General features: G+C 40.3%; 1 protein-coding gene across 2 annotated transcripts in view; it reads left to right on the top strand.

The window, feature by feature from the left end:
- The window catches only part of NFKB1 (nuclear factor kappa B subunit 1), a 118,180-nt gene that overhangs the window by 55,172 nt on the left and 43,839 nt on the right, over positions 1-19,169 (top strand). For both annotated transcript variants that reach the window (XM_030313352.1, XM_030313351.1), the window contains exon 6: positions 11,509-11,657. In XM_030313352.1, coding sequence (XP_030169212.1) covers positions 11,509-11,657 — 149 coding nt within the window. The remainder of the gene's footprint in view (positions 1-11,508; positions 11,658-19,169) is intronic.

Genomic DNA, 19,169 nt, shown 5'->3' with positions numbered 1-19,169 from the left:
ATAAGTTACAGCTTTAGATAGGTTAAAGTTTCCTGATTTTGCACTTCTGGGATATTTTTCAGTGATTCGACAGCATAAACGGACAGGGTAAAGTTAGGGCGGCTTTCGGGTGGGAGGTGCCGGCGTGTCTCTGGAATGCTGGCCCAGAGAGCCCTCCTCTGTCGCCGCACTGACAGAGTGTAAGCAGGGCTGGTGAGTGTGAGGTTCACCGCCCCGATCTCACAGGGCCTGTGGTCAAGGCAGTGCTTCCCTCCTCCCGGTCTCACTTCTGTTTTACCAGGAACCTACCCTGCTGATTGTTTTCCACCCATCCCACCACGTTGGCCAAGCCCCCGCACAACTGGGAAATTGCACGTCAGGGTTAAATTTCACCTGAGAATTGAACTTATAAAAATGAAAGATGTAGCATCCCTGCGGCCGGTCTGTGTGTAAATGGCAGTTATTTTTCTCAGTGGAAAAGCCTAAGGGAGTCCGAGTGCTTCAAAAAATAGTCTTCTAAGTAAGGAAGATGGTGCCAGGGGTCCACATCCCAACTGTGATTCCAAGCCAAGGAGTTAGTAGCGTTAGGAGAATTTCACAAGTTTACTGGCCTTCTGTTGAAACTTTTTAGAAACTCCTCAGGGTGATCCCTCGTGGTTGTGTTAGTGAGATAGACCCTATCACAGGACAGTAACACCTCTGCAGAGACCTCCCAGACCTCCCAGACCTCAGAGTGAGACAGCTTGCTGGGCCCTGTGTCAGCCGCCTCCAGTCACTGCTGGCCCAGGGCGGTTGAGCACTTTGCTGCTCCTTCGTTCTCCGGGTAGCCTGAAGCCAACAATTTATTCAGTCATTAGTCCTTTTGTTTATTTTTATTTAGTTAGTTAGTACTGAAACCCAAGATGGAACCAGAGTCATTAGTTCTTTTAAGAAGAACTTAAGAGTTTCTGTGCTGAGGGTTGGGGAAATAGAAAGAAGAATTAAGTAGCGCCTTTGTCCTCAAGGATCAATCAGTTCACAGAAGAACTGAGATATGTCCTTAAAGACCTGAAATATGAAAATATTGTGTTTGTTCTATTCACCACTACATAGTCAGCACCTGTGACTGCCACGTAGAGACTGTTGAATAAAGTTGTTTAGGTTTTTGTTTTTTGGGTTTTGTTCTGTTTTGTTTTTTTGAATGGAAGAATGAATAACCTGATGGCCCCAAGACAGACTTGTAAGAGCCAGCTAGTTAGTTAGGTTGGTCATAGAAGACTTTGAGGCAGAGGTTTTGGCCTGAATCTTGAGGGAAAGGTAGAAATGCAAAAGTAAAGATCTAGCTCGAGGAAACAGCACAAGCAGAAAAATCTGCAGCAAAGCCTCAAAAGTAGAAATCTGAGGTTGAATGGGAATAGTGGATAATTCTGCTAGCATGAAGAGTACGTGAAAGAGAAAGGTGGGAATAAGGTTAGAGAGGTAGGACAGGGCCAGATTGTGTATCGCTCAAGAATTTAGTCTGGGTTTTGTGGGAAATGGTTAGATTACTATATAAGTTTCAGTATAAGACTGATATGCTGTACTCAACATTGTGCTTTAGGAATACAAACTTGGTAGCAATGTGCTCAGGGACTTTGGAAGGGAAAGGCACAGGGACACCAGCTAGAAGAACTGCAGTGATTCTTCAGGAGTTAGGCTCAGAGTTCAGGCTGAGATAGATGAACTAAGGCAATGCAAATAGAGAAGAAAGACAATTGCCAGAGATTTTAGAGGTATGACCTGGTCGAAATTTGGCAGCTGATTAAAATGTGAAGGACAGCAGAAGAACCTAGGATGATAGGGAGGATTCTGGTGCAATTGTGTGGAAGGTGGTGGTTTTGTCTATCGGCCAGTAGAGTAGGTTCGAGAGCAAGGGCGATTAGTTCAGTCACGGGCAAATTGAGTTATAAGGATGTCATGGACAGGAAGATGCTCAACAAACAGCTGAAAGTGTTACAGATGCTTAAAAGGAAGATAAGCACATGGGATTGAAATTAAGGAGTTATCTGCACGACACAGACAATTAAATCTGGGAAACTAGATAAGAGTATCAAGAGAGTGATCGTGGTAAAGATTAGAAGTGGACCAAGGGCTGGATCTCTGAAAAGACTTCTCTTTGGGGAGGAAGGAGAGCACCTTAGCAGAAGTGTCGAAAAAGTGATGGGGGGCAGTTTCTAAGAAGGAACAGTAACACACACATCCCAGGTTTCTGAGAGGTTACACTGGATGAAGAATAAGAAATGGCTGTTGGGTTTGGAAACGTGGAGTCAATCGTGACCTTGACGCACTTTTTCATTTGAGGGATAGGGGATTTAGTTAATTTACAAAGGGCTACAGATTCAGTAGGCTACAGAGGAAGTACAGCGTGGGTGATCAGAGCTCTGTTTGCATACTTGGTAAGGAACAAGAGAATGGCACTGAAGCAGGCATATAAGTACCTTTTAAGAACCTTTCTCACTGGGTTATTAAAGAAGATGAAATTAAAGAATCATTCTGTATTTCTTGGTGTAGTGCCTGGCCCATAGATTTGAATAAATGCTAACCTTTACAGTTGTCATCATCATTATCAGGAAAGGGAGTTTTTAGAATATGGAAAAAGATTATACATGTTTTGTGACTAAGAGGAAAGGTCCCCTTGAGAGGAAGACAGAGGTAATTCAAGGACGTCTGGCATAAGTATGGCACTAGGCAAAAACAGAGTGGTCAGCTCTGGAAAGGGGAACAGGAGAGGATATGTGAAGTAATAGGGACACTTTGAGCCTGGGGAGCAATAAGGAGAAGGGAGGTTAAAAAGATTCTCATGCAATGGCTTCTACCTTCTCAACAAAGTGAGAGGAAATCTCAACTGAAGATAAACTGTTTAAGACAGGAAGACACAAATAAGAATCACTGTCCTAGGGGCACCTGGGTGGCTCAGTCAGTTAAGCGTCCGACTTCAGCCCAGGTCATGATCTCACAGTCCGTGAGTTCAAGTCCCGCGTCGGGCTCTGTGCTGACAGCTTAGAGCCTGGAGCCTGCTTCTGATTCTGTGTCTTCCTTTCTCTCTGCCCCTCCCCTGCTCATGCTCTGTCTCTTTCTATCTCAAAAATAAATAAAACATTTTTTAAAAAAATCTTTTTAAAAAGAACCGCTGTCCTTTATTTTGTGCCTGCCACGTATCAAGAACTGTACTAGACCCTTTAAATGATCTTCTTTAATCCCTGTGAAAATTCAGAGATTATGTATTTGTATTCACATTATCCAGATGGGAAACCCAGTCAAAAAGACTAAGTAAACAGGAGCACACAGCTAGGAATGGGAGGAGCCAGGACTCAGAGCCAGGTCTGTCTGACTCCAGAGCCTGGTGCTCTTTGTTGAAAGGGAGCCCAGTAGATTGAGATCTTGCAGGTGTAGCTGTACTGTATCATGATAAAGTCCTGCGGGTGGTTATTCCTGTCAGTCACCAGAGTGAACATCAAAGAGCCTTCTCACAAGAGGAGGAAGGGACGGTGAAATTGGGGTGGACCAGAAATGTGAATTCTGGGTCCCTGAGGGCAATAACAAAGCAAAGAATAGTGATTTGAGGCAGGTGCTAAGACTCCAGCACAGCAAAAGAATGCCTTATGGGCAACAGCAGTTAGGATGAAGAGAGGAAAGTATGCGGGGGTGTCTTGGACTTTAAGAGCTGCTAGCTTGGTTTTCCCAGGGAAATGATTTAAGAGTGACCTTCCCTTCACTTTCCCACAGCTGCCTGAATTCCTGCCACTCAGCAGTTACCATCCTCTCGCCATCCTGGGGTTCCACAACCCCTACCTAGACACCCTTCTACCAACTTAGGCTAATGTTCTGCCCTGGTGTATAATAATCGTGTTCTAATTTAAATAGCCTATTTGAGAGGTGACACCAGGATCTAGCCATTTTATTTTTTTGAAAAGACAAAATAACAAGAGAAGGAATATAATTGCCTTATTTCCACTTTCTACTTGATACAGCTCTTTATGTTTTAATCAGTTGCCTTCCATGGATAACATTTTAATTGTATCTTAATTATTTAATCGTGCCTTCACTAGACAATTAATTATTGAATGCTGACAATGTGACAAATATTTCAGGCACTGGAGATTTACCCAGGAAGGAATCAGTGTCCCTACTCTGATAGAGCCTCTATTCCAGTCGAGAAAATATAAGTAAAATGTGTAGTGAATTAAATGGTATTTAGTAGGAAGAAAAAGCAGAAGAAAGGTGCAAGGAATGCAGGGATTGGAGTGGTCAGGTTTAGACAGGGGTAGGGTGAGCAACGAAAGTCCCCCTGAGAGAGTGGCATTTCTGCAAAGCCTGAAGGAAAGCAAGAGAACATGCAGGTGTCCGGGGAAAGGGCGTTCCAGGCAGAGGACACAGCAGTGCAGAAGCTCTCAGGCAGGAGCTGAGCTGGCCAGGTCAGGAACAGCCCGCAGGCCGATGAGGCCGCCTGGCTGGGAGCAGTAAGAAACAAAATCAAAGAGGAAATGGAGGTGGGGGTGTCAGTTCACTCGGGGCTGTTAAGATGGAAAGACACTGGAGGGCTTGGAGTTGTTTTTCTTTAACTTCTTATCATGGAAAATCTTAATCATATATACTTGGAACAACGTAATGAGTCCCCTTGTACTAATCATTCAGCTTCAACAGCTTTCACTTTGGGAGGACTTTGAGCAGAGGAGTGACAAGACTTGGCATGACCTGACTTGAGCAGGATGGCTCAGGAGAATAGGCAGTGGAAAGTGGGGCAGGCATGGGAAGGAGACAGATCATGATGGCTTTAAACCAGGGAGCAGCAGTGACGGTGGTGAGAAGTGGTCAAGAGTCAGGATATCTTTTCGAAGGACGGGCTAGATATTATATATTTCATGCTTTGTTCAACAACAACAAAAGAATTTGAGAATGCACATAGTGCAGCGAGGATAGTAAGAGATGTAGAAAAGAAATGGTACCAGAATGCCACTATTTCAGCCTAAACCCAAATCCCAAAAACTGGCTTATAAGTGAACATTTGTAACATAATTCAACCCTAAGTTACGTATCGTGTACTCCTCCCGTGTTCTTTTGCAGCCATGGATAATTGGGCCATACGAAGGGTAAGGATTTATTTGTAATTTGTTAATGAGGTAATGACACCTGTTGAGGTACAAGTCCTAACAATTCCTGAAGAAAAGTGTTACTTGATTCTCTGAAAGAATCATGATTTATAAGCAGCTCTCTTAATGTAATAAAGCTGAAAATTAAAATAGAACAGACAAAAAAATTTTTAGGTCAAAGTATGGCAGAAAACTTAAAGTTTTAAAGCAGAAAACTCGAAGTTTTATGTAGACAGAGATTTTATTCCTCTCTCTGTGTTGTGGATAACACCCTCTTAGCATGTTTTGTTGTCTTAATGGCATGGTTTGTTTGCCTTTCTTATCCCAGCCTAACATGTGAGTCATATGTGTTGTTGGTCAAACAAGTAGGGCAATAAACAAAGTAAAAGAGTGTGACTGAATCAGGGCAAAGCCAGGAGCATTGTTGGAGAAACAACCCTGTCACCACCAGTGAATGTGTTAAAGAGTATATTTTCACATTATCCTACCTAAGAACACCTCACTTAGTTCACGTTCAGAAGACATGGGACGAATTCCAAGGTCCTTCCGTGTCTTGGCTGTTCGACCTTGGGTTACATTGCTTGTTAATCTGTCTGAACCTCTGTCTTCTTATCCGCAAAATGAGGATGATAGTGCCATCCCTATCTACCCAAAAGGGTTGCCGAGAGACCTAAGGAGAAATTGGCCCTTTATAAATAAAAGAGAAGAAAAGAAACTGGTGCCTCCGTGGTACCGGCCACGTGCCAGTACATCACAACAGCCATCTGAGGTCACATCATTGACCCGTTTTGTAGATGTGGAACGTGAGGCTCAGAGAGGTTGCCTAACTTATGTAAGGCCACATGGGTAGAAGAAGAAAGAGCTGCGATTTGATCCCAGATTGGATCAACTTTAAATCCCTTACCTGAAAAAGAAAGAACTAACCTTCCCCAAGCATCTTCCTACTCTACGCCAGAAACTGTGTTAGACGTGGTTGTGTCCTATTTCCTTTAATACAGGTTATTCGATACTCCCTGGGTTCTCGACAGATAATAAAGAACAATAACATCGATTTGTCATCACTGAGAGAAGACATATTATGAAAACTGTTACTGTCCTTTTTCTCCCCCTTTTCCTCCTCTTCATGCTCCTCCTTCCTCCCTCTCCCTGTGCCTCCTCCTTCAACTTCTTGTCTTACAATCTGACTTGCAACCGAACAGGGGAGAATGAGGGCATGGTTGAATGATGTCTGTGGCATGATTTTTTTAATGCGGAGCCTTGCAAGAGGACAAGTGTACTTCTGCCACCTCACTACTGACCCTGAGACCTCCTTTCTCACAACACACACCAACAAAACCAAACGAACAGGTTATTCAGGAATAGCTGTCACGTACCAGCACCGTACTAGGCAAGGGAGAGCTGCACCACACTGGGCAGACTGGACACACACAAAAGAGAAAGTCGTTGAGCCAGCAGTAGCCAACGTAATGGAAAATGTGAGTGGGCTGTGGCTTTGGACAGACGGCTTCAGAAGGCTTCCCAGCACTCCGGTTATGGGAATGATGGCGGTTCGCTTCACCTTAATGTGCCTCACTTCCCTCAGCTGTGGAATGGGATACCTCTACTGACCCCACAGGGCTGATGTGAAGATTGGCTGGGTAAACATACTCCCTTCCCTTTCACCAGAACAGTATGATAGGAGGTATTGGTGTATGTGCTCTGGGAGTTTAACAAGCAAGAGAGATAAGCCAATAACCCTTTAGTTGCCAATTGGTGTTACCACCTTCTTGTAATCAGTTGATTTGGTGTTCCTGCCCCACTCCAATCACATTCTCCCCAAAAGGGGACAGTAGTGGATTTTTGTGGGTCAGAGCGGTGAGGAGAGTGCCATGGAAGATTCATATTTAGGTCTTACCTTTGAGGAATGAGTGGTTCTAAATAAGAAAGAGAAGGGAGGGACACCCCCCGAGGTAGTAAGGAGTATGGTTGGGGAGACAAAGAGGGGGACTCTCACCACAGTGCCTTTGTACATGCTGTTCTCCCCACTGGGAACACTCTTCTCAGCTCCTTGTCTCCCACCCACACCTTCCTTTGTTACACTCTTGCCCTTCTTTCAGAGCTCAGCCCTCATTACTCCTTCAGGAAGCTGTCTCTGACTTCCTGATCAGGTCAAATCCCCATTATGTATGTCTTTTGTAAGGGCTTCACAGTTAGGCATTTACATTTCTTTGTGAGATTCTTTGAGTAGTATCAGCCCCGCTCTTTAATTCCCATAAGAACAGAAGTTCTATCTGTTTTGCACTCACGTTGTATCTATCCCTTCACTCCCTGACCTACTGCATGCAGTGCATGAAACTTAGAAGAAGCCTAATAAATACTGAATAAATGGGTACATTTTTGGTTATCAGTGAAGTAATAGCCTGGAGAGGAGAATGGGTTTATCCTTGAGTTTGCTAATCCCATTAGGTGCCAAGGGATGTATTCACTCACTTAATCCTCAAACAATTTGTGAAATCAACTGCATTGTTCCTTTCATTTTAAAGATGGAGAAATTGATGTCCAGAGATGTTAACCATCTTTCCCTGTTGACCCGGCTCTGATAAGTGGCAGCAGAGGGATTTGAGCCTGGCAGCATGACTTAAGAGCTCTTGGATTTAATCACATTGCTCTGCTCTGCTGCTTTAGCAGTAGAGGACAAAGTATGCAAGTAAAGTTAGTGTAGATTTCTGTTTGAAAATTGTGGATGTTTTTCCTCCTTCTTCCCACCAATTATCATCATCACCATCATCCCTTCATGAGAAAAACTAAGCAGAAAAGACCTACTTCATGTGTCACCATCATACATTCATGTTGACTCTTCTGCCAGAGTGATGTGGTCAAATTTACTTAGTAAGTAAACTGGACATTTCAAATTCTAATTCCAAGAAAATTTCAGCCTAGTTAATCACCTCTTAAGAACCAGTATGAACTTTGCTAGAGCATGTCAGAGTAACTTGAAATAAAAGGAGGTGATTTGACTCAGTTTGGTATTATCTGCGACACTAGGTTTCTGGTTTTTACTCAAAAAGCCCGTGGTCATCAGTAGGTATTGAGTCATAAAGCTCCTGGAAGAAAGGCTTAATTTCATCAAGGGAGCTGAGAAATCCTGAGCACCTCCAAGAATGATAGCTGTTACTGTAATAACACAATTATTAGAAAATTAACAAAGCCCAATAAAATATGTCACGTGAGGGGTGGGGGGGATGGAGGGGGAACTTACCCTAGGAATAAAAGTGGCCCGAATTGGTCTTTAAAGACAGAATTTTTTAAAAAATCACCTCAGGGCAGGTGTATCTAATATCTCCAGGGAGGGGAGTCCATTACAGGGATCGAGAAGATAATAGTTAACACTGCATATTGCTCTTATTTGCTGGGCCATGTTCTAAAGACTCTAACATATTTAATCCTTACAACGAGGAACCAAATAGTGCCCAAGGTCACACAGCTAGTAAATGGTGAAACTGTCTTCAAACCTAGCCAGTCTGCCCCTGGAGTACACGCTTACAGTGTCTCTCGGTAGCTGATTACTCACATTTTCACCTTTGTCTCCCTCGCTTTCACTGAAAAGCTTAACTTATATTTAAGCTCTTAGCATTTAAGAGCCTGCTATGTTCAGACTCTTTCAAAAATAAACCCAGCCTTCCTGGCAGATACAGTTGCTTTCTGTAAAGGTAATTTTCAAGGGAACCACTATTCAAAGAAGTAAATGGGAGGCTGAATAAAAATAACCAAATTCTCTGTAGAAGACACAAATTTCTGAATCAGTTGCAAATAGCTCTCAGTCATGGTGGCATTCTCTGAAACACACCCTCCTCTAAGGTAGAATTCCATTTTCTTCATCTGCCACATAACCTGAAAATAGTATCATTTTTTTTCTGTCCCCGCACTTCAGCTTTCTTCTTTCAGTCAGTATTTTGGAAAGTCCACAAAACCCAGGGGCCTCCCTGTCGTTGCCCTGTGGTCGATGTAAAAACCAGATGATGCCATGCTGACCTGAAGTCTTTCAAATGGATCAAACTGCACATTAGTCACTGGCAACTTTTTCAGGTCCTTTTACCTCAGAGACTACTCAGTTCCTCATTCTTGCCACCCTTCGCTCATGAAGTAATAGCAAGAAAAAGATGTGAGTACTTTTTGAGGACACCTCCCACTCTTTCCTTCAGGGCTTGTGACTGATTCCTTCCCAGTGGGGACATTGAAGGGTCCCACTATCCAGAGCGATGGGGCTCTGATCGCTGGATTCCTTCCGATGTTCTGCTTAGGTGGAAAGCCTCCCTGATTTCACCCAAGTGAAGCATTTCATCATGCCTTACACTGTTGCATTTCTGTGCTCCATGCACTTAGAAGTGCAATTACATGGTCTATTTAGTGCTTTTCACTGTTCATTTACTGCTAAAGAAGTCCCTGTAGAATATGTCATCATAACAAAGGCTGATCTCACATGTTGACACCACGGCCCTGAACTGGCATCGGCAATCCAGGGGGTATGCAGGCACAACAGCCAGTTTTGGGGCAAACCCAGAACTTTTCATTCCCTGTCCTGTCCTGTCCTGAAGGACAGAGGCTTTCTTCTACATCTTTTAAAAGGGAAAGCAACCAAGTTCATAATTATTTGTATGCCCAGAAGGCTTTTTTAAGTGCTGTACCTATTTAAGAAATTCTTTATTTGTGCTTTGAGCTGGTGGTCTAAAACAAATTTAATCCTTAACGTTCTTTGTGATGAGTTTGCTCTGCAAGGACAGAAGGCCACTTCTTGGGAAGGAGCATTACAGGGTTTGAAAGCAAACTTTAGCAGCAGCTCTGGGCCAAAGTTCGGGCAAAGAGGCCCTAGGGTTTTCGAGGGGAGCTGCACTGTTGATTAGAAAGGATTCTGTCCTTTGCTCAGGGCAGGAAACTTCTCTCCCCCAAACCCTCTGCCAAACGGTCCCAGCCCTGATCAACTTCTTCTCAACTCTTGCAATGAGAGTTTGGACTGCGGGAAAAAAAAAAATCCATACTGAAAAAATCCTAACAAAACCTTGCCTCAATGGAATATGGATCTGTTTGATGGTATTTATAGAAGTAGACTGGTTGTAAGGGATTCTGTCTTTTTCCAAGAAATTCAATTGGCAAGTGTAGGTTCTTCCTCAAGTTTATGTCAGAAAGACTTACATCAAGGATTCGTGGCTAGATGGGATTCCTGTCCACTCTCTTTTCCTTCCAAGCTATGGGCTGCTTGTACAGATTAAAATATCTCTAATGATCATATGGTTGGGAGATCCTGGATTTAGGTTCACTCACTCCCTCAAAGGGAGAAAATATGAGCTAAGGAAATAGGGTGACGAACTCTTCCCAGTGTTAGCCTGAAAGCCCTGGGAACCCCACCCCCCACCCTGTCCCAGGCAAACCAGGGTGCCTGGTTACCCTTTGAGGAAGTATAGTGCATTTCCAATAGTTTGGCTGAATTTATCACAGAATTCTGCCTTGTGGGATTCAGAAAAGTAAAAATAAGGCAAATTGGTCTATTCTGTTAGTATGATTTTAATATTGGGGCTTTCTCAAGGGAGGAATCTGTGGTCTACTTGCTATAGGGGGCTGGAGGACCAACTAGACGAGAAAGGGTGTCCAAGCTGTCTTTGCTTTAAAATGCCATTTTCTCCATGCTACTTCCTTTTTATTGCTGTTGTCATCATTTTAAAGGCATAACAATTAAAAAGATGAGTTATCTTAAGTGGAAAAATATGGTTTTATAAGACAAGCGCTAAGTAGGTGTCAGATCTAAGGATTTGCACGTAGGAAGTGCATTTATTTGAATTGACGTACTGCGACCTGAATATACGTAACTCAGTTGTCAGAGCTCATAGCAGAGAGCGCTGCCAAAGGCTGATGTGTCCTGACCAAGGACATTTCAGAGCCCCTTCCCTGGCAAGACTCCACCTCCTGCCTAACCTCATGGCAGAGACTTGAGGTACACTGTTTCTACTCCTCTGTCTCCTTCTATTTCCATCAATCCATCAGTCCCAAATCCCTTCTCAGGGATCTTTTCCCAGCACTCATGGCTGGCCGTTGTGATGAGGGTGCAGATGAAGTGTGTTCTTGGTTAGTAGGAAAGGGACGCTTCATGGCTACACAGCAGCCGAGATGTGCTATTCCAACTTTAACAGTACATGCAGCATTAGAAATGGCCTGCTGCGGGAGTGTATCCTCTCCACACACAACTAACAACCGGCATTAGCATTTTAATTGATCTCCATCCCACCATTTGCTCCTCACCTAGTTTGAAAAGTGGAGCTCTGGTCCTATATGTATAGGTATGCCTAATATTGTATCACGTACTTTTTATACTTACTGGTTTGTCTTAAGTGTTTTTCCACGGTGCAGTATAGTCAGATGTACTAACTTTTTCAATGTGCTTCTTGTATAGATCTGCAACTATGTGGGACCTGCAAAGGTTATTGTTCAGTTGGTCACAAACGGAAAAAACATCCACCTGCATGCACACAGCCTGGTGGGAAAACACTGTGAGGACGGGATCTGCACTGTAACCGCCGGACCCAAGGACATGGTGGTCGGGTAAGTGAGGGTGGATGATACCTTGGAAGGTATGATCAGATAAACATGGCACCCGAAGACTTGGAACACACCCCTTTTATTAGGAACCTGCCCAAGATCCTCAGAGGGCCTTAAAATGAAAAGGTGAGTTCTCACTTGAACTCCCAGGAGAAAGATTACCCACATGTCTGGGTTTTCCTGACTTTGTACCTGTGGTCCTGGCCAAATTATTTATAGCACCCCCTTTCGAAAGTGGCCCAGAGGGGATAATAAATTATGGTTACTTCATGTATGAAGCATTTGTACCACTTTCAGCAGTATCTTCCTTATGGAGATAAAGATAAGGACTAATTAGAAGAAACCTAACTGTGGCAAAAATAAACACCTTGATGATTCTTTTAATGAACTAATGAGTTTGGATTTATAGCGTGAACATTTTAACCATGAAATAGATAGATAAATATTGTTTCAGTTCTATGCTGTTTAGAAAGTGTGCTCAGATTAAGAAGCCAAGGAATGCAAATTTGTTTTGGCATTCATTAGACTTGAAATGTAAATACAAAGGGACATACTCATTTAAGAGTTAGACAGATAGAACAAGGAATTTTAAGTGAATGAAGTATTACAAAATAAATTCAGCCCAAAAGGAGTAAGAAATTTTAAATTTTGTTTAATTTTTAAGAATGTCTTCTAGGGTGTTCTACTGCTGGTTTAAACAGTTCATGATAAAATCCCAGTTAATCTGGACTATTCACTCAAAAGAAAGGAATTATTTATATCAACTGTAATTAAGTTGATGGTAGCATTTCAGGCTTTGAATTCCGATCAAGTTTTAAGTTGGTTGTTATTGGGGAGGTTGAACTTTCATGTTCCTAGGTATTTCTTTGTTTGACTGTGAAAATATTCAAGTGTGAAAAACCTAGAGAGAGAGCTTTCTTTTAAGTCACTAAAATCTGATTCTTTTGATGTTAGGGGGAAAAAAAGACTCTAGATTGGAGGAAGAAGTTTAAATTGATTTGAAAAATTCTGTTGTGCTTTATATGAACTTGTTTCAACATTCTCTTGAAAGACTGGCCTGTTTCCTGTTGTATGTCACAGTTGGTTCCTCGTCTGTTTTGGACTACTCTTTACAGTTCCTGACTGACCTAGGAGAGCTTTGAAATGCAGGGTAATTGTCAGAGTTTCAGACTAATTGATCACTTAGTGTTTCTGCGGATTTACCCCAAAAGGCTGCTGTCAGTTTGAAGTGTTGGTTCTGTTTAATCTGTGTGATAATCACAGCCTTTAGAGGAAATTATAGATGAAGTTCCTTACTAATAATATTTGTTATTATAAAGCTGCCAGTATGTTGTCTATAATTTGGTGTTTCTGTGGCTTGGCTTAGTAATCTTCCAGGGTTTTAGAAGGAACTAATGGTTATTTAGTTTGAGACCTACAGCGAGCGGGAGTAGAAGTTCCCTGTTTCTAAGGAAAGGGAGGAAATCCTTTCCTCTCTTGTAATGGAGTTCTGTAGTTGGGAGAACTCATTCATTCAGTCATTCATTCAACAAACATTTTGAGCATCTACACGACCTAAGTTTGGTTATCAAGATGTCTCATCATAGTGATGCGGGATTCTATGACCCTATACAGTTTCACTGAGAAATTTAGTCAAGAGGATGCCACTTAAAAGTTACAATAGATTCAGTAGACTTTCCTTTTCAGAGTGTTCTATGAAACACTGGTACTCCTTTTATAATCGATTTTTAGCTGAGAAACTTATGCTTACAGTGTTTCCTAAAATATAATATTTCCTTCGTGATTTATTTGTCTCTCTTACTTTTTAATTTTTTTTAAGTTTCCGATGTCAGAACCTGTTAGATGTTAGTAGAGAGAATATCAGGCTAGGAGTCTGGAAACCAGAATTCTATTTTCATTTCTGTCACACTCAACGGTAGGATTGGGGGCAATTTGCATGACTTCCTGGGCACTTTAACTTCTTCTCTTATACAATATCAGCATTGGGTTACATAGTTTATCTCCAGGCCTTTTACCTCTCACAAATTCTAGTCTGAACTATTAGCTAATACTACCAAATAACATGAGCAGACTTGCCACATACTTATTTATGGAGTGTCATTGATTATTATTATTTGGTTCTAACTTGTAGGTAAGAATAGCACAGAGAGAAATTTAGGAAGATATCAGAGTTATTCCTTAGATTTGTCAATACTAGAAATGGAATCAAGATTACCTATTTTCATTAATATAGCTTAGGTTAAGAGTATATATTCACAAGCAGGGCACCAATCCAGCACATCAAAGAGGATCTATAAAAAATGACACTGAGGAGATAAATAACTTTTAAATTATCAAAGCCAGAGGGGTGATGGGTAGGGGATGGGTGAGATGGGATTAGGAGTACACTTACCTTGATGAGCACTGAGTAATATATAAACCTGTCAAGTCACTATATTGTACAACAAAACCATATGTTAACTATACTGAAACTAAAATTAAAAAAATAAAAACAAAATTAAATAAATTATCAAAACCAAAGAATTAACTTTTCTTTAGGTTTATCAATAAAATTTAGTTTCTATTTTCAAATATATTTTGCTATCCATATTAAAATACTCATTTTTTGATGACTAAGGCATGATTGGAGGTTTGAGTGCTTAAATCTGTGGGGTTTTACCTTAAGACTTTTTTTTTTTATTTAGCTTTCATTTTGTCTTCGTATTTCTTACTCATTTGTTTAGTTAGCTCTTAGTGTCTGTCCTCATAAAAATAATTTTAATTTGGCGTTTTATTTTTGACCTTGAAAGTCAACAATGTGTTTCAACAACATTTTAGTTCTCTGAAGTTTTCAATCAGTGGAAACTATCTGTTACTTGACTTTGCTTTAAGCCACTTTCCTTACCAATAATCACCACACCCTCTGTTTCCTGGCAGCCCTAATTTAGAGAGATGTGAAGTCTTTTTTTTTTTAAGTAATATTTACAGCAAATACCAATTGTAAGCACTAGAAGTAAATATATAAATATAAAAGAGAAACAAGGCCTCCGTCAATGAGCTATTAAATTGGTGGTTTTGTAGGTCCAAAAACGATTACTAGCAGTTTCATAATATTAAACCTTAATACACAGAAAAGATGCTGTTTGGAGGAAATGGACAAAATATGGAGTGAAATTGGAAGTGTCCAACTTCCAAATTAAAGTATATATTGTGAGTCAGGGGTGCTTTTGAGTCTTGTGCCAGCTATAAATCAGTGTTTGAGTCCTGACAGGTAGAAGGGCCAGATGGAAGGGCCACTGTAGAATCCCAACCTAATGACATGGGGATTCAAACCAACCCAGAGGGCAGCAGTAGTTCGATGATGATGATGATGATGATGGTGATGATGATGATGGAAACATCTGGCACAGTGCAGAGGCTTTCAAACCTGGCTGCTAATTAAAGTCACCTTTGGTCACTTTATATTACTTTTTAAATTTTTTTTTAGTTTTGATTTATTTTTGAGAGAAAGAGAGAGAGAGACAGAGTGCGAGCGGGGGAGGGGCAGAGAGACAGGGAGACACAGAATCCGAAGCAGGCTCCAGGCTCTGAGCTGTCAGCACAGAGCCTGACGTAGGGCTCGAACTCACAGACTGCAAGATCATGACCTGAGCTGAAGTCAGCCAATCAATCGACTGAGCCACCCAGGTGCCTCTAATATTAACTCTTTAAAGTGTACAGGTCTATGAATTTTGACAAGTACTCAAATAAGAATCACAGTCAAGGAAGGTATAGAATAGTACCATTGCCCCCCAAAATCCTGTGTGCCCCTTTAGAGTCAGCTCTACCTTGCAGTCCAGCCCATGGCAACTCCTGATCTGTCTCCTATACATATAGGAATGTTCCAGAATGACATACAAATGGAATCATGCAATATGTAGCCTTTTTGAGTCTGGCTTCTTTCACTTAGCATCATGCATTTAAGATTCCTCCAGGTTGTTGTGTGTATCAGCGGTCTTATTCCTTTTCATTACTAAGTAGTATTGCATTGTATTGATGTATCATAGTCTGTTTATCAATCCACCTGCTAAAGGACACGAAGTTTATTTTCCATTCTGGATGAGAGAACCGCTTTTTGTGTGAACATAAGTTTTCATTTTTGGGGCGCTTGGGTAAATACAGAGGAGTGAAAATGAAGGGACAGATGCTAAGAGTCCATTTGTCTTGATAAGAAACTACCATATTGTTTTCCAAAGTGGCTGTATCATCTTGAATTCCCATGTATTAACGTTTATGAGTCTCGATTTTTTAAGTTGCATGTGCTGTTTTTTAATAATAATGTCCACTCTTGTTTTCTTTTACATTTTATTCTATAAATTTTCAAACATAAACAAAAGTAGAAAGCATAGCATAATGAATCCCCATTGTACTCATCACCCAGCTTCAACAATTAATTACTCCATCTTCATTTAAATATACCCCTGCCTAGATATCTTTCATTTATGGATATCTAATTTAATTCAATACTGTTAAGAGGATACTTTGTATGATTTCTGTCCTTTTAAGTTTATTGAGACTTGCTTTATGGATCAGAATATGTTATGTCTTGGTAAATGTTCCTTGTGCACTTAAAAAGAATGACTAGTCTAATCAAGCTGAATGCATGTTCTAAAATGTCAGGTCAAGTTGTGTGATAGTGTTGTTCAAGTCTTCTGTATCCTTACTGACTTTCCCACTACTTGTTCTAGAAATTATTGACAGATGGGTGTTGAAATCTCAGACTATAATTATAGATATATCTATTTCTTCTTCCGGTTTGTAAGATTTTGCTTCTTGTATTGTGAAGTTCTTTTATTAGATACATAAACATTTAGGATTCTTATGTCCACTCAATGAATTGATCCCTTTATCATTATGAGATGACCCTCTTTTATCCCTGGTAATATTTTTGCTCTAAAATCTACCTTGACTGATACTATTTTACCTATTTCAGCTTTATTTTGATTAACCTTAGCTTGGAACATTTTTTTTTTCCATCCTCTTAGTTTTAAGCTGTTTGTGTCTTAATATTCAAAGTAAATATGCACCGCATATAGTTGGGTCTTATTATTTTTATTCCATCTGATGCTCTCTGCCTTTTAATTGAGGTGTTTAATCTGTATTTAATCTGATTACTCATAGAGCTGTGTTTCATTCTACCCTCTTGCTATTTGTTTTCTGCTTGTCACGTCTGATTTTTGTTCCCCTTTTCCTCTTTTTTCTGCCTTCTTTTAGATTAATTATGATTTTATTTTATCTTCCTTTTGGTTTATACCTCTATAGTTTTTAGAAGTTGTTTTACAGCTTGTTACGCTATATACATCTTTCACTTATCTTAGTCTCCCATTGAGTAACACTGTGTGTCTTCATATATCATATATGAACAACACTTCAGTTTCCCCTCTCGGCCCTTGTGCTATTCTGTACTCTATTTTACATCTATATATGTGATAAGTTCCACAATATATTGTTTTTTATTTTTGTTTTTAATGCTCAATTATCTTTTCTTTTTTAACATTTATTTATTATTGAGAGGCAGAGAGAGACAGAGCATGAGTATGGGAGGGGCAGAGAAACAGGGAGACACAGAATCCGAATCAGGCTCCAGGCTCTGAACTGTCAGCACAGAGTCTGACATGGGGCTCGAACTGGTCAACCACAAGATCATGACTGAGCCAAAGTCGGACGCTTAACCAACTGAGCCACCCACCCAGGTGCCCCTATGCTCAATTATCTTTTAAAAGAAATTTTAAATAAGGAAAAAAGTATTTATATTTAAACATGTATTTATCATTTACAGTGCTCATCATTCTGTTTCATAGGTCAAGATTTCTATCTGGTGCCATTTTTTTCTTCCTGAAGCCCTTCCTCTCCTTTTTCTTCTACTGCTGGTCTGCTGCTGATCAATTCTTCAGTTATCAAACGTCTATAACCTCTTTATTTTGTCTCTGTTTTAGAAAGATATTTTTGAAGAATATAGAATTCCAAGTTGACAGAGTTCTTCTTTCACATTCTGAAAATATGCTACCCCATAGGTGTTCTGGCTTTTGCCTTGCTTCCATCAAGAGGTCTGCGCCCTCCTGATATTTTGTTCCTCGTCACATCAAGTGCCATATCTTCTCTATCAGCTCTAGATTTTCTCTCTATTAGTTTTTCCTTTCTCCTCACTAATTTGAAGCAGTTTGATTAAATGGGCATTAATGTAGTTTTCTTCATGTTTTTTGTGCTTGGGGTTCATTGAGATTTTTGGATCTCTGGGTTTATAGTTTTTTTAAATAAATTTTAAACTTGTCAGCTATTACTTTCCAAAATATTTTTTCCATCCACTCCTCATTTTCCTCTTCTGAAGCACCAATTACATGTGTATTTGGCTTTTAAAATTATCCCACAGCTCACTGGAGACCTGTTCTTTTTAAAATTTGTTCTTTTTCCTGTGTTTCATTTTGAACAATTCTATCACTGTGTTCTCAAGTTCACTAATCCTTTTGTCTGTAGTGTCTAATCTGTTTTTCATTCCATTCAGTATATTTTTCTTTTGAGACATTGCAGTTTTTTCGTCTCTATAGGTTTGTTGGAGGTCTTTTTTTTAATATCTTCCATGTGTCTCCTTAATATTCTAAAGGTTTTTATTATCTTGACCCTATACAATATATCCATAATAGCTATTTCAATGTATGTGTCTTTAAATTCTGTGTTCTGTCTCACATCTGGATCTGTTGCTATTGATCGATTTTTATCCTCATTATGAGTTGTATTTTCCTATTTTTTGCATGCCTGATAATTTTTGATTGAATGGCAGACATTTTGAATTTTGGATTGTTGCATGCTGTCCTTTTTCTTTTTCTTTTCTTTCTTTCTTTCTTTCTTTTGTATGCCTTTGAATGTTTTTGAACATTGATAGAAATTAAATTTGGGAGCAGTTTTATCCTTCCTAGACTTACTTCTAAGCTTTGTTAGGGAAACAGGGGCAGCCTTTAGGGTTAATTTGACACCATTGCAAAGCCAGTAACTTTCTGAATATTCATGCTGATGATTTATGTATTACAAGATTTCTTGAACTATTCCAGCCCCATGTGTGCTCCAAGAAATCTTTGTCTGCTTCTTTCTGGGTTGTTTTTTGTTTTTTGTTTTTCTTGTTTTGTTTAGATTTTTCCTCAGCCTTGGGTTGTTTCATCACACACATCTCCAATCAGTACTTAGCTGAAGACTCAAGGCAAAACCTGTGTACATCTCTGAGTATCTCTCTGTGTGTGGCTCTTCTCTGGTTCTCTGCCTGTGAATTCTGGCCCCTTTGGCCTTCTCAGATTTTTAACTCAATCTCCAAACTCGAGGAGATGGCCAGGTCTGTTTAGAGTCTCCCTTCCTATGCTGCAGTCAGAAAACTCTAGGCATTAAACCGGCATAATTGTAGGATTCACCTTAGTTGATCTCTTAAGGATCAGTGTCCTGTGCTGCCATTGTTCAGTGTTGGAAAACCATTTTTTCATATGTTTTATGTTATGTAAGGTGAAAGACTCA

This window comes from Lynx canadensis, chromosome B1, assembly GCF_007474595.2.
Source record: "Lynx canadensis isolate LIC74 chromosome B1, mLynCan4.pri.v2, whole genome shotgun sequence".
Classification (NCBI taxonomy): domain Eukaryota; kingdom Metazoa; phylum Chordata; class Mammalia; order Carnivora; family Felidae; genus Lynx; species Lynx canadensis.
This window is presented reverse-complemented; position numbering and strand designations above follow the sequence as displayed.